The sequence below is a fragment of the Nannobrachium achirus genome (assembly GCF_963921795.1).
Source record: "Nannobrachium achirus genome assembly, chromosome: 9".
Classification (NCBI taxonomy): Eukaryota; Metazoa; Chordata; class Actinopteri; order Myctophiformes; family Myctophidae; genus Nannobrachium; species Nannobrachium achirus.
In genome coordinates this window covers 17849996-17865616 of record NC_137818.1, presented here as the reverse complement: position 1 = coordinate 17865616, position 15621 = coordinate 17849996, and the positions used below count along the sequence as shown (strand labels likewise).

The window sequence follows — 15621 nt, the reverse complement described above, 5'->3', positions numbered from 1 at the left end:
AAAGGAGAGCAAATCCCTAGCCTCCTTCAAAATTGGTATGAAAAGTCACCTTCAGACAGCTGCTACCCGTGACTTGTAAATAGACTAAGCCCCCATGCCCCCCCCCCCCCTTTTATTATTCTTTTTTCTGCCTTTGTATTTGATGTTATGCTTTTGAAACTGATATTATCCTAGATAAAGTAGCCTACTATGTTCTATCCGTCTGTCTTTCAATGTTATATGAGATACTTAAAGTGTGGTTCCTGTGGAAATAAGCCTCGGCTTTCTAGGATCTCCTTTTAGTTGACCTTGTACCAGTGATTTGTACTGTCATGAAACTGTACTTTTTCTATTGCAAACTTCTAATAAATTCTTCAATCAATCAAAAAAAAAAACTCCAGCTCATCACAGTCAGGCTGGTGAAGTTCAAACTACTGTACATTCTACCATTAACCTGGTCAAATTGAAGTGTTGAACGCTGTTGTTAGTGTATTGTATAGTCTGTGTGTTTTGTTGTTCCCCCTCTGCATAGAATAGGTAAGCTGAAACAAAATAACCTCACTAACTGGGTAGTCTAGTTTGTTGTTGGAACCTTCCCTACAGATAAGAAAGCCCTCCAGCTCATCATCACAGTCAGGCTGGTGAAGTTCAAACTACTGTACATTCTACCATTAACCTGGTCAAATTGAAGTGTTGAACGCTGTTGTCTTCAGGACATAAGACAACTATATTGATCTGTCTGCTTGTCAAGATTCATGAGAATCAAGAGGCTTATGTGTCACTATTTGTGCAGGTAGAAGCCATGACACGCACGCACGCACGCACGCGCACACACTAGGGAGAGAGAGAAATGTTATGCTTCAAAATTGCCCTTTTTAATATTTTTGGTTATTTTCTTGTGTGTGTGTGTGTGTGTGTGTGTGTGTGTGTGTGTGTGTGTGTGTGTGTGTGTGTGTGTGTGTGTGTGTGTGTGTGTGTGTGTGTGTTTTGTAGAAGCTGCTGTGAAGAAGAAAGCATGTTTACAGTGTTTTTATTTGCTCCATATGTTAATTCATTGCGGTCTTTTGGTATTGTTATGGCAAGTGGTGTCCACAAGGGGGCAGAAACGACAAAGAAAATAGATCAGAGTGTAAGGCTGTAGAAGCTATAATCACATCATAGTCCCATCATGACCAATTATGAGTAATATAATCTATATTATGAAATAATATATGGTTATCAAGGGCAGAGTTAAGTTACCGGTATATTTAAGATCAGGTAATCAGGTAATTGTCATTTTTAGCCATCATAACCCAATCATTTTGTCAAAAAATGTCAAAATGCATTATAACGTTCCAGTGTGACAGTTTAACTCATGTCTGTAAACTTGGTTTTGTCCGTAGCAAGTAGTTTTTTTTTACACACCATTATGTTCTAATTTTCATCATAAGACCCAATTACTGAATGTCAGTCCCCAGGTTTTCTTCAGAATGTGTATGACACTTATTTAATACGGCATATTAGGAGTCCACTAGTACTTCTCAAATGTTTTATTAGCGAGGACCCTAATAACACTGAGTGTTACACTCTGTGTTACAGACCTGGTATGGTCATTCAGAGCTATCTCTTGTGTTTCTGGTAATATTCTTCTCGTTTTGTATGTCCGTGGCAAAAACATAATTTTGACAATTAACAAACTCATTATTTAATTTGACCTCAAATTGATTATCATGAGTTAATGACAAAATCTAATATTTTTAATGAATTCAAATGAAATAAACTATTTGGTGACCTGGCACTTTTGAAATGGCATCTTATGGCTTTTTCTTTTTCTTTATGTGTGATCAATTAGTTTTGACTTATCTACTTCTATGCAGCGGAAAAGAAACAAACAACTCCAAAAAACTGTACTTGTAATAATCAAAGAGGTTTTTAATCATACTTGGTCCTAGAGCAAGTTCAAGCAGTACCACATCAAGGGTGCAAATTCAAATTGACCAAATTGGAACAGTTATTTTTAGTCAGATGCAATGCAATAACAAGCATAACAGAAAGAAGATCACCAGGCAGAAAAGGCAAAAAGTAATCCCCACCACGACAAAGTATCGCTTTCTTTCCAGCCTTGAACAGAAATTGACTTGAAAAGAAAGAAAAGAAAACAATGGCTCATATTACACCATATGACAATTCTTTACAGGCTATTGCAATAATTTCTCATTACCAGAATTGAAAAAAAAAAAAAAAAAGGTAATCCAGGCACACATACCTGCAGAGAGCTTGTTCCCAAATAAGTACAATAATACTGTATAGGCCTATGCTCAATAATACTCTGTGCACATTGACCACATCACATCCAATTGTGAAGCATGACAATGAATGTAAACAGACAAAGTCTGTTCACATCCTTTTGTGACACATGACAATGTATACAGACAAAGTCACTGACTGCCATCAACAGGTGTGATGATCAGAGGAGAAGTATTTCCACCATAAATACCACAGTTGGACCAGAACATTGGGTAGAGCGTTGTCACAAATTTGCAGCCTTTGAAACAGTGGAGCAGAGCCTCGTTATCAACATCATAAAATGAAACCTGACCTCCTTTGTAATCCACAAACACCCCAATCTTCTTGGGCTTCATGCTCAGGGACAGAGGGGTTGTTGTTGGGTTCCTATAGTAGTAGTTGTCTCTTTCGTTTTTTTGGCATGAGTAGTTTCCTTCCTTTTCCAGCTGCAGCACCCAGTATACCCGTTGTCTCCTGTCATGTTTGAAGGACTCCTCAATCACTCCCAACTTCCACTCTGTGTTTCCTTTAACTTGAACCTCATAATAGATCTTAGATGAGCGGAAGCCCTTTTTACTCAAGACACAGTGATCTCCAAATGGGTCAAAAAGGTATGAAGTTTGCCTACTGGCCCATACTTGTTTTCCATCCTCAGAGAGGAGGAGACCGGACCTTGCTGTAGCAGGGTCCAGGGTTACATCTAGTGCATAGCGTTGTTGGGCTCTCTTCAGCTTGGCTTTAGTAAACACCTCCATTTTGTCATGTAGCATCTCTTCCACCTCAGTGATGGCTGTCCAAGCGGTCTTCAGACTCTGAAAACTTTGGAGATTGAACATACTCAAATCAGGGACTTGTGGAATACTGGATACTGACAGGAATGTCTGAAGGAGATGGTGGTGGTCCTCAGAGTGTGAAGACAGCTCCAGCTCTGCACTTTTCCTCTGAAGCACAGCGATGTCCTGCTCCAGTTGTTGGATGAAGCCTTGAGCTTGCTCCTCAGCTGTTCTCCGCCTCTTCTCTATCTCCTCAATGAGCATAACCTGGTTGCTTTGAACAGCTGCCACTAGAGCACTGAACACCTTGATGGTGTCTTCTTTTTCTTTTGCTGCCTCTATATTGTACATATTCAACAACTGCTTGAGCTCATGAACTCTGATCTGCCGTTGCCATATCATCTGCTGTGCCTCGTTCCTGATCTGACTGAGCATAGCGTGCCTCGTTTTGTATTCTTCCTCTAGTAGGACGGTGTCATGAGCCTTATGTTTGGTCTTCAGACACGTGACACAAATGCATTCCTGGTCACTTCTGCAGAAGATCTCCATCAGCTTGCCGTGGTTCTTACACATCCTCGCCTCCAGGTTCACCACAGGGTCAATCAGTTTGTGGTTCTTGCAAGTTGCGACTCTGCGATGAAGCTCCAGGTGGGTTTCACAGAACGAGGCTAGACAGACCAGGCAGGACTTCAGGGCCTTGCGCTTAGCAGCATCGGGACAGTAGTCACAGGGAACCTCCCCTGGACCGACTGTGTATTGGTGGGACCTTTTACTGATGGAAGGTCTTCCCTCAGGTGATCTCTTGTACAGGGCAGCCATCTCAGAAATCAGAGTATTGATGCAAAGATCTGGTCTCTGACTGTAAGGGTTTTTACACAAGGGACAGTTACAGGTGACATTGCTGTCCCAGTGTTTAGTGATGCAGACCTTGCAGAAGTTGTGTCCACATGGAATAGTTACAGGCTCAGTCAAAACATCCAAACAGATTGAACAGAGGAAGTGTTCTTCAGACATGACGCCACTGGCCGAGGCCATATCTGCAGGGGAGAAAGGACACAGTCACTTTATCTGTGACAAACACAAGAACATTTCCCTGTGTAGGCCCACCAGAAGCTCCTCCCTGGCATCTTTTTTATGTCCTAGCTTGGCATTACCAAACTTGTTCACGTGGGATCACAAACATTCACATGTATATCTCTTATGCCAAATTTTCTTTTATCTTTACGTGTATCAAATTGATTAGTAGCAAGCAGCATTTTGATAATTATTCATAACATTAAGGGGAAAATGTGATTGTGTGAGTTCATGGGCCAGGACAAACCCTAATACATTGACTGTGGTTAAAAAAGAAGAAAGGGTGGGATAAAGTCTGTATTTGTAATAGATAAAAGTGTTGGCATTTGTAATAGATAAAAGTGATACCTAAATAAACCATTGTTACATGCTTGATTGAAAGCCAAGCTTTTTGAGGACTAAACATGAATCATCCAAGACATTTATGAAGGTTCATACATCTAGCCAGCATAGGCCTACCAGTGTATTGAAAATGAACAAACACATGTTGTTATAATGACATTGACTGACCTATGCTAGTGGATGTTTCAAAAAAGTACAGTAGCCTAATTAGTTCTCCTGCTATACCAGATAGATACTTTTATTATCCCAAGGGGGAAATTTAGTTGTCCAGTAGTAGCACAGCAGTATACAGTTATTTACAAAGTTACAGAGACGTAAGAAAGATAGATAAGAGGGAAAAAAACAAAACAAAGACAAGAGCAGTACAGTACCAATAAGGAGAAGGTGCATCAATAGAGGGGGCGAATAATATATAAGTATATATACATAAAGTGTCTTGCAAAAGAGACCATAGCAGTCAATGCTAGTTAGTGCAAACACGTATCTCACTGTCAATGTTAAACAAAGCAAAAATACTCAGAAACTACCAACACTAACAACCTAATAGTGCAGTGTCAAAAATCAGTGCGAAAAAAGAAGAAACTAGGAAGCGTGTCACCGCAAGGCGCACATGAGCACTCTTCCTGGAAGGTCCTTAGAGGTCAAAGTCAATACAGCAATTGTTCCTTAGAGGTCAAAGTCAATACAGCAATGGTTCCGTAAGTCTAAGTTAGGAAGGGAGACCTTTTCAAGCGTCCGTTATGTGTCTCGTTGTACAGCTTAAGGGCAGCCGGTACAAAAGATTTTCCTAATCTCTCACATCTCCGTACTGGGTAGGTAAAGCGGTCGTTTCCTCTCTTACTCCAGTAACTGGTGATCTCTAGATGGAGGGGGTGGGAGGAGTTCTCCAAGATGGAATCTAGCTTCTTCACAGTGCGCACCTTGGTTACTTCCTCCACCCCCTGCAGAGAGGACCCAACGACAGAGCCTGCTTTCTTCACCAGTCTGTTTAGGTTAAACGTGTCACCTGCTCTATTGTTGCCACCCCAGCATGTTATGCCAAAAAAGAGGACACTTGCCATGACAGACTGATAGAACATCTGTAGCATCCTATTGCACACCCCAAACGATCTCAGTCTTCTCAGGAGGAACAGCCTGCTTTTCCCCTTGCTGTGAATCGCCTGCGCGTTGTCCGACCAGTCCTAGGCGTTCCAGGGTCGTTCCACCAACATGTGGAACGCCCTTCCACAAGCCTTTAAGTGGAGCAAATCCCTAGCCTCCTTCAAAATTGGTATGAAAAGTCACCTTCTGGTGGCTGCTACTCGTGACTTGGAAATAGACTAAAGCCTCTATCAGAGTCCAGGGTGAAGAGCTATTCACTTCACCGCGGTGTAGTTTTCTAGCTATCACCTAAAAATACATAAAGCCTAGGTGATAGCTAGGAAACTACGAGGTGCAGTGAATAGCTCTTCACCCTGGACTCTGTTAGAGCCTTAAGCCCGTATCAGAGTGTACGGTGGAGAGCTATCCACCGCAAATTTGAGGTGGAAAGCTTTCCACCTCAAGTCAGAAAATAAGTGCAGGACATCATAGTACGCCACGGTGGAGTCCTATTCACCGTGACTGACTAGATTGACCAATCAGTGAACGAGGTGTAGAGCCTGTCTGTCTGATAGTAAAAACAGAGAGATGTGTTGGGACTCGCGGTGGAAAGCTCTCCACCGCGAGGAATGATGTAACGTTGTAGTTTCATGACTCAAAAAGACTCGAAAAGACTACACCGCGGTGTAAAGCCTTCCACCGCCCAGGCGACTATGATGCCGGCTTTAAGCCCCCATGCTGCCCCCCCCCCCTTTCTGCTTTTGTAGTTGATGATCATGCTTTTTCTGCTTTTGAAAGTGAAGTTATCATAGATAAAGTATAAAGTACTATGTTCTATCCGTCTGTCTTTCAATGTTATGAGATACATAAAGTGTGGTTGGTTCCTGTAAATAAGCCGTAAGGCTTTCTAGGATCTCCTCTTAGTTGACCTTGTCCAGTGACTTGTGCTGTCATAAAACTGTACTTTTTCTATCTCAAACTTCTAATACATTCTTCAATCAATACAAAACATTGTTTAATACAATCAGAAAAGCTGACTTTTATGTTTGGATGTGGGCTGGGCTGTCAATGGTTGGTTGCAAGTTGCAACTCTAGATTCAACATAAAAAGAAAATCTAGAGGTGGAGTTGCAAGCTAAACCAGCATAGGCCACTACATTCAACATTGAATCATTGGAAAAGAAAAAAAGGTTTGAAGGTAGGCGACGATAACATTGACAGAACTCACCTACAGTATGTGGTAGTAGTAGTGGATTGTGCCACTGCTATGTCTTGTTTCTGTAGGCTATAAAATATGTAGTTATGAAGTTTCAACAGAACTATTAGGTGGGTTACTGTAAAAGAGTTGTGGTTTCATAAATGACAGCACTGGGTCAAGTCTTCCTTCCTACACAGGTGTCACCAATAACACTAGTGAGCCAAATGTTGGTTGTCTTATTGTTATGACACGTTTTTTGATTGATTGATTGAAGAATTTATTAGAAGTTTGCAATAGAAAAAAGTACAGTTTCATGACAGTACAAATCACTGGTACAAGGTCAACTAAAAGGAGATCCTAGAAAGCCGAGGCTTATTTCCACAGGAACCACACTTTAAGTATCTCATATAACATTGAAAGACAGACGGATAGAACATAGTACTTTATCTAGGATAATATCAGTTTCAAAAGCATAACATCGAACGTGCTGTCCAGAAGAGGGCAGACACGATTTAAATAAACGAATTTAGATCATGGTGGTGTTAATCAGTATGTTTGTAACACCTGTGGCTGCTGTTTAAACTAAACTGCACAACTCTTTACACCAGGCTCTGTCGAAGCTTCATAACTACGAGCTTTGTACATTACTGAAGACAAAGCAGTGACACCATCCACTGACTAGCCCCACAGGTAAGTTCATTTGTTATTTATGTTTTAAAGAAAATAAGTACCACTGACTTGTATGCATTGCTGGCTACTAGCTATAGTAACCAATAGGCCTAATACATGTCTTAGATGATTCATAGAATGATTTGACTTGAAGGGTGATTTTAATCAAGGGAGTAAGCGAGTAGCAGTGGATTAAATGGCCCTCACTTTAAGCTACTTTAAAAATATATCTCTCTCACACACACACACACACACACACACACACACACACACACACACACACACACACACACACAGTAAATAGGTTTCCCCATAGTGGGTGGCAAATGTGTTTATTCTACTTTACCCCCTTAATTAAAAAAGAAATGAAATAAAATACAAAATGTTGGCAGCCTACTTGTCATGAACAATACAAGTGTGAATGACACAAGGTGCAGGGCAGGTACATGGCATTAAACACAAAATGTGTCTTCACAGTTTTTATTTGGCTCCTTTTGAACATTCTGAGTTAAATAAACACTGAGGAGTTTACAGTGTAATGTCAAGGCTGCGTAACAGAGCCTATATTTTCTTTTTGCATGATTTTTTCATTTGAGTAAGGCTAGTGTATTTTATCATGATTTAAACACAGCTTGAGATCATTTTCTGCCCAATCAGAAAATGTGAACAGAATTATTGTAGTTACTTTTTTAATATCTGGCACCTAGAGTTGCAATACCAACCGTTTACAGCCCATTCAGCCTAACAGAAAAGTCTGATCTGTTTTTATTAAACTATGTTAAACTAAAAAACGGAAAACTTGGATTATCCTCTTTATCTGCTAAGTTTTTGTTTCATAGAAATCCACCATAGATATTGTCTATGAGCTACTGCTGAGCTGTTATGAGCTACTTTCTGTCAATAATGATTATTTGTGTTGGAAATCACTCAATGGTCCTCCGTACCACCTGACTGTTTATAAATGTCACATAATGCAGGAGGCAGCAGGACAGTGTTATTGAAAAAGAGCGCTTAAAAACTCCAACACTAAATGTATCGTGTGTCACAGATATGACCTATCATAAAGTCATCTCTCTCTCTCTCTCCTTTTGTGTCTCCTTCCACTTCTCAAACTCTCTCCTCTCCAGATCTCCAGATCAGATCTTAGCACCAATACTCTGTTCTCTGAGATGGCTGCCATGTTCAAGAGGTCGACTGAGGGAAGACCTTCCACCAGTAAAAGGTCCCATCAAGACACAGTCGGTCCAGGGGAGGTTCCCTGTGACTACTGTCCTGATGCTGCAAAGCACAAGGCCCTGAAGTCCTGCCTGGTCTGTCAAACCTCGTTCTGTGAAACCCACCTGGAGCCTCATCACAGAGTCGCAACCTGCAAGAAGCACAAACTGATTGACCCTGTGATGAACCTGGAGGCGAGGATGTGTAAGAACCACGGCAAGCTGCTGGAGATCTTCTGCAGAAGCGACCAGGAATGCATTTGTGTCACGTGTCTGAAGACCGAACATAAGGCTCATGTCACTGTTCTACTAGAGGAGGAGTTTAAAGTGAGGCAAGCTAAGCTCAGTCAGATCAAGTCTGAGGCACAGCAGATGATATGGCAACGACAGATCAGAGTTCATGAGCTCAAACAGTTCTTAAATAAGAACAATGTAGAGGCATCAAAAGAAAAAGAAGAAGCCATCAAGGTGTTCAGTGCTATAATGGCAGCTGTTCAAAGCAACCAGGTTATGCTCATTGAGGAGATAGAGGAGAGGCGGAGAACAGCTGAGGGCCAAGCTCAAGGCTTCATCAAACAGCTGGAGAGGGACATTGCTGTGCTTCAGAGGAAAAGTACCAAGCTGGAGCTGTCTTCACACTCTGAGGACCACCACCACCTCCTCCAGACATTCCTGTCAATCTCCAGTATTCCACAAGTCCTTGATTTGAATAAGGTCAACGCCCAAAGTTTTCAGAGTCTAAAAACTGTGTGGACAGCCGTTGCTGAGCTGGAAGAGATGCTACATGACAAAATGGAGGTGGTTCCTAAAGCCAAGCTGAAAAGGGCCCAACAACACTATGCAGTAGATCTGACCCTGGACCACCCAGCTACTTCAAAGTACTACGGCCTCATCCTCTCTGAAGATGGTAAACGAGTAAGGGCCAGTAGCTTGAATATCTGGGCCAGCTTGTCTGATTGCTGTGTACTGAGTAAACAGGGCATCCACTCATCTAAGATCTATTATGAGGTTCAAGTTAAAGGAAACACAGAGTGGAAGCTAGGAGTGATTGAGGAGTCCTTCAAACGTAGCTGTTTTCATGAGGTATACTGGGCGCTGCAGCTGAAAAAGAGAGGAAACTAGAAGCAGTGCTCTTCCGAGCACAGGTCTCCACCAGGCCGTGGGTCCTGGTGGTGCTACTGTATAATAGGCCAATGTAAAAAGGGTGGCATATGTTCTTCACCTTAGATCTTTCATGGCAATCGGACGCTGCATGCATGATTTCAGGCATTGTGTTCCAAAAATGTGTTTTGCTAAAGTCTACCTGCTGGTGGCGCTATAACAGGACAATGTTAAAAAGGTAGCATTTGTTCCTTGACCTAGTGGGAATATGTGTGGCAAATGTCACGGTAATCGCAAGCTGTGTTGATGATTTGAGGCATTTTGTTCAAAAACTGAACAATCCTGCAAACTTTGGAAGCTAATATTAGCCAATCAGGATGGAATGTGAAATATCAGACGGATCGGACTTGATCACATGACTAGAGATACTGTGTACCGATTTGCATGATTTTTGGATAAAATCTCAAGGAGTAATATCCAAAAATGTGTTTTGCATAAGTCGGCCCAAAGGTGGCGCTATAAAAGGCTGATGTGAAAAATGCAGGGCAAAGGTTTATCCTTAGCCTCTAGGGAGTGCGCTTACAAAGTTTGAAACTGATCGGTGGAGTTATAGGTAAAACCACAAATCGGGCTGTTATAGCGCCACCATGAGGCTGATTAAAAAAAAATTAAGTGGCATTTCTTCCTCGGCCTAGTGGGAACTTGTGTGCGCGATTTCATGATAATTGCACTTTGCGTTTGTGATTTGAGGCATTTTGTTCAAACCGGCTCAATCCCACAAACTTTGGAAGCCAATCTTAGCCAATCAGGATGGAATATGCAAAATCGCACAGATCCGTGTCGATCACATGACTGTCGAGATATTGCCTACCGATTTGTAGGATTTTTGGACAAAATCTGTAAGAGTAGTGCACAGAAATGTGTTTAGCAAACATCGGCCACTAGTTGGCGCTAGAAAAGGCCCATTTGAAAAATTTAGGGCAGAGGTTCTAGATTGGCATTCCTGGAATGTGTGTGCTCACTTTGGCAGCGACCGGGCCAACGGCGACTGAGATTTGGCGCTCACAAACTGCGAGGACGCACGGACGCACGGACGGACGCACGGACGGACACACGGACGGACACACGGACGGAGGGGAAAACATACTCTCCCTCAGCCTTCGGCTGGTGGAGACAACTACTCCTGCTACTCTTCCTTTGATACCAAACCAACAACCCCTCTCTCCCTGAGCATGAAGCCCAAGAAGATTGGGGTGTTAGTGGATTATGATGGACGTGAGGTTTCATTTTATGATGTTGATAACAGGGCTCTGCTCCACTGTTTCACAGGCTAGGAGAAACTCTACCCAATGTTCTGGTGCAATAATGATACCGATGATGCTCCTCTCATCATCACTCCTGTTGATAGAAGTTAGTGACTTTGTCTTTTTACATTGTCAATATGTCATGTCACAATGATGTGATTTTTGTGCCTGGAATTCCGTATTGAATTGTTAATATTTGAAGTTAAATTCTTTGTACAGAAAATATTTTGTATGCTCTAATCATATGGCATAATATCCACTATCATGTTTTCTGTTAAGTTGATTTCTGTTCAAGGCCATCATGAAACTAGATTTAATGTGTTTGGGGTGGAGATCACTTGTGTCTGCAATGCTTGTTACTGTACAGTATGTCTAAATAAACATACTTGCTCCAGTTTGGTACATTTGAATTGCTTACTTGATATGTTCCAGTATGAGCCTAGGAACATTGAGAACTATTAAAGTATGTTAAACAGATTGTATAGTGTATTAGTAGCAGTTGTTTACATACAGTAATTTTGTTTTCCCCTGCAAAGAAGTAGGTAAGCCCAAACATAAAAAGAATCACACCTTTGAGTTGTGGGTGTAGTCTGTTGGGGAAAGCATATAACATGTGAGACCTGATGAAGGTCTCACTAACTACTGGTACATTTCTAACATACATTTTAGCCACTGTGAGGTCAAACATGAATGAAAAATTGCCCCATAGCTGCCAAACTAAACGATGATCCACTTAACATCACACAAGTAAATTAATAATATGATTAACCAATAGCTCCAGGGCTGTGCTGTGTCCAGTGATAAACACAGTAATATTGCCAATGTTAAAGTTAGGGTAAGTCATTTTCTTTGGTTAAAATAAGTGTTACACAACTGTATTCTGATACTGTACTAAAGACTGCATGTCTCTTCATATCGTTATTAAACAGAAAATTCATTTTCAGGTCTGAAGAAGAAAAAAAGGCCCACGGCCTTATGTGCCACAAAGGCACTAAGTGGATGGGTAACAGAATTTTCAGGTATGGATATCAATTCTATCCAATCTTGAACTCGGTAAGGACACAGTTCATGTGGTGATGACACAAAGAAATGAGCAGACACGATTGGAAATGGAACACTCAATGGGTTCTCTATCCTGATTGGTTGACATTTTGTCACCTACCTAATGTTTCTTTTTTCCCCCCTTCTGTTTATTAAAGAGTTGGTGAGAGAGTAGCCTCGGAAACCCAGACTTTTATTTTGGCAATAGGAAAGTGAGAGAGTGACGGAACACACTGATATGTTTGAACCAAAACATATCACTTACCTTTAATCAGGTCCATTTGGTTCCATTTCACTCAATGGGAATATTGCCTGATCTGGAATTTAATTAGTAACAGCCTCGCTTGATGCATGACAAGCATTATTTCATGTATGCATTAAATATACTGTATGCCTCATAACATATTACATTTTTGATATACAGCGTGTGATTATAATGGTTTATGATGTGCTTATAATGACTATATGGCCTTAAACTCATCTCTTTTAATTATGTGTAGTTTCTGAACAATGTGGTCGACAATACTACAAGGAGCAAAGAAAAGGTAAATGCATTGCACACACATGCTAGTCATAGTTGAAATGTTTCCACTAAACATGGAGCTAGAAAGAGGCTTGTGGGCCAGATCTGACAACCATCTGGTTGTACAAATGCCTGAAGCTTTAAATAGGCCTACTACTGTAAACTCTGACCATACAAACAGGATAGTATATTTTCTTTGTTTGGGGGTAGAAACATGTCATATGATCATCTTCTAATGGGACAGAGGATGATACTGTACTACCAAGGTGTTCGGAGGTGTTAAACTAAGCACTAACAAAAGGTAAAACGTGTGAAAAAACATTATGAATGTAAAAAGTACCAATAATTACAATCACAAATACAATTTAGGCATCTATTTTTCAGTGACTTAATATAAATAATGTATGTGTCATATTAAAATATCCAATGCAAAGAGACAGTGTATTGCCTAAGATCACAGGTAAACCAAGAATCTACAGTAAAGTATCTGTGTAAACCATGGGTCTTCAACTGGGTGTCCGGGACCCCTAAGGGGTCCTTAGAGTTACTACATGTTTTGGCAACTTTTTGGCCAACAGGTTTGGTGTAGAGGGAAAAAAAGAGCAGACCAAATACAGAGCCAAAGGTCAAGTTTAGTATTGATGGTTTAAGTGAGCAAATGACTGAAAATAGGCTACACATTAACATGAATCCAACACATTAATGGAGAAGATAATGTGGAAACAAAGAAACAACAAAATATCTATGAAAAAGTTTAATCTGCAACACAATTTTATACAATATGTAGCTTCATCTGTCTCTCAGCTAAGGGGTCATTGGCCTGTAAACAATATACTGTCACAAAAACAATCTGTATTGAAACTATAGGATACCAGCAGGTAAACAATGAACCTAGCATCTGTCTAAATCATAAATGCAATAACATTCAATTTAAATTAAAATAAAGAATATCAAAGACGTGTCTGTCTGTAACTGACGCTTGCAAGCGGTCTCAGTCTAACCGAGCCCACCACAAGGGCTCTGCACTTTCTATTAATTAAAGCATAAGAGTTAGTTAAAAAAAAGCAAAAAAGATAATACATAATAGAATGATTGTTACCAGAGTTCAAAATATACTTGAGTAAGAGTACAAAAGTATTGGCATCCCATTTCACAAGTTCATGTTAAAAACACACACACACAACCATAATCTGAATCCTCTGTTAAAAACTCTAGTCTCTCTACTCTAGTTTGGCAGTGATGTTAGATTTTGCCGGAGAGAGTTGCCCACGGCAAAGGTCCCTGTTATCACTACATTCAGTGGTCCAAAAACAAGACGGCTTGTTCTTTCTCATCCTGGTGGATTTATTGTGTAACTTCTTGCAGACACAAATCATCCAACGGTATATGAGAAAGAACAAGCTGTCTTGTTTTTTGGACCACTGAAGGGGAGTGATAGTCAAATTTGCTGGCTGCAAACTAGTGTTAATTTTGACCTTTTTTTGTAGTTTTAGTCATAGTCTTTTGAATAAAATTTAATTTAGTTTTAGTCATACTTTAGTCATCTGAAATGTTGTCGATTTTAGTCGCCTACATTTTTTGTTGACAAGAAAATGTATTTTGGCAGGACTTGATGGCGTTGTAATGCACGATTCATTCTTGTTCATATATTCAATTCAATTTGGCTTTTGTATTTTATACAATGTCTTAGTTATTTGTAGTTCTGAAATCATTATTATTAATAATATTATTAATAAAATAGATTAAACAATAGACTATGGGGGGATGCCATTGTCCGTAATAAAAATCTGTTCTATTCTGCATCAGAAAGGGAAAAGTTTGTGGAGGGTTTGGATGGAGGCTCCTCTTCAGTGAAGGCGCTCTCCAGCACATTCAGGATAGGTTTGCGAGCTTTATTCTTGAAATCCTGACCCACGAGCACGTACAGCAGTGGCTTGAGGCAGCGGTAGAGAGCCTCCAGGCAGCTGGCTAAATAAATCCAGACCACACGAAGCCTTTCTGACTTCGTCAGTGGCATCACATAGATTACTTCCACGATATGAAAGGGAGCAAAGCAGAGGAAGAAAGAGGTGATAACAGCGGCTGTGATTTTGAAGGGGCGACCGCGCCAGTGGCTGGACAGCAAGCAACTCTTCCTGAGTCGGTGGATGATGACAGCGTAGCAGGAGACGATGATGGCGAGAGGGACCACATATGTGAGGAGGAAGAGTGTGATGTCCAAGGCCTGGTCACGAAACTGGGTGGCGGATGATTCAAAGGGTGATTCAAAGTCATAGTAGAACGTGGTGAAGTTGGAGAAGTGGATGGTGCTTGAGCATTCGGTGTAGTTCTCAATGTAACGGTTGGGTCGAGTGTCTAAGAAAAAGTCTGGGGAGCTGAGGACCAGGGCCAGCACCCAGACACCCAGACTCCCGTAAGACGCCTTCCTCACGCTGCGGTGGTGCTGGGCCCACACTGGCCACACCACAGAAACACACCTGTCGACACTCATGACCACCAGAACATAGACGCTGGCACACTTGGTCAGAGAGTCGACAGTAAAGTGTAGTATGCACATGAGCCTGCCAAAAGGCCAGTGGAAGTCCATCGCCTGGTGAATCAGAGTCAGCGGCAGGAAGGCTGTGAAGAGGAGGTCGGCCACAGTGAGGTTGAGGAACCAAACAGTGTTGACGGTTTTCTTCAGTTTGAAGGCCGTCACCCAGATGACAACTCCGTTCCCCAACACACCAACAACAAAGACCAGACAGAAAACGATGAAGCACATGATGTCGAGGGAACGTATAAGTTGAACATAGTCTAAGTCAGCATAGTATTCTTCAGACTCATAGTCTTCAGAGTGTTTAAAATCAGACTCGTCCATCAGGTTGTTGTGAAGAGACCTGAAATGGCAAAACAAAGATACATTATGCCTTGTTTTTATCACACTACTTCTATTTATCCTGCAGGGAGCAGTAACAGACCTAACTGGAAAAGGTTCTCCCCGGAGCACAGGTCTCTGCCAGGTCAGGACAGGTAGGTTATTGTCAGGCCAGCAATGTTCGGAATTAAATATTAGTCGC

At 41.3% G+C, this 15621-nt stretch overlaps 3 protein-coding genes across 3 annotated transcripts; 1 reads left to right on the top strand and 2 right to left on the bottom strand.

Moving 5' to 3' along the window:
- Window positions 1-2396: 2396 nt before the first annotated feature.
- Window positions 2397-4052, bottom strand: LOC308290689 (E3 ubiquitin-protein ligase TRIM39-like; the record flags this gene model as incomplete). The annotated part of the gene is made up of 1 exon (XM_080732599.1): window positions 2397-4052. The coding sequence occupies one exon, from the start codon at window positions 4050-4052 to the stop codon at window positions 2397-2399; it is 1656 nt and encodes a 551-aa protein (XP_080588725.1).
- A 3748-nt stretch (window positions 4053-7800) lies between these two features.
- Window positions 7801-9715, top strand: LOC308290688 (tripartite motif-containing protein 16-like; the record flags this gene model as incomplete). Its single annotated transcript, XM_080732598.1, has 2 exons — window positions 7801-7821; window positions 8507-9715. 2 exons carry the CDS (start codon window positions 7801-7803, stop codon window positions 9713-9715), a joined length of 1230 nt encoding a protein of 409 aa, XP_080588724.1.
- Window positions 9716-14354: 4639 nt separating this feature from the next.
- Window positions 14355-15422, bottom strand: LOC308290687 (C3a anaphylatoxin chemotactic receptor-like; the record flags this gene model as incomplete). Its single annotated transcript, XM_080732597.1, has 1 exon — window positions 14355-15422. One exon carries the CDS (start codon window positions 15420-15422, stop codon window positions 14355-14357), a length of 1068 nt encoding a protein of 355 aa, XP_080588723.1.
- Window positions 15423-15621: the final 199 nt, after the last annotated feature.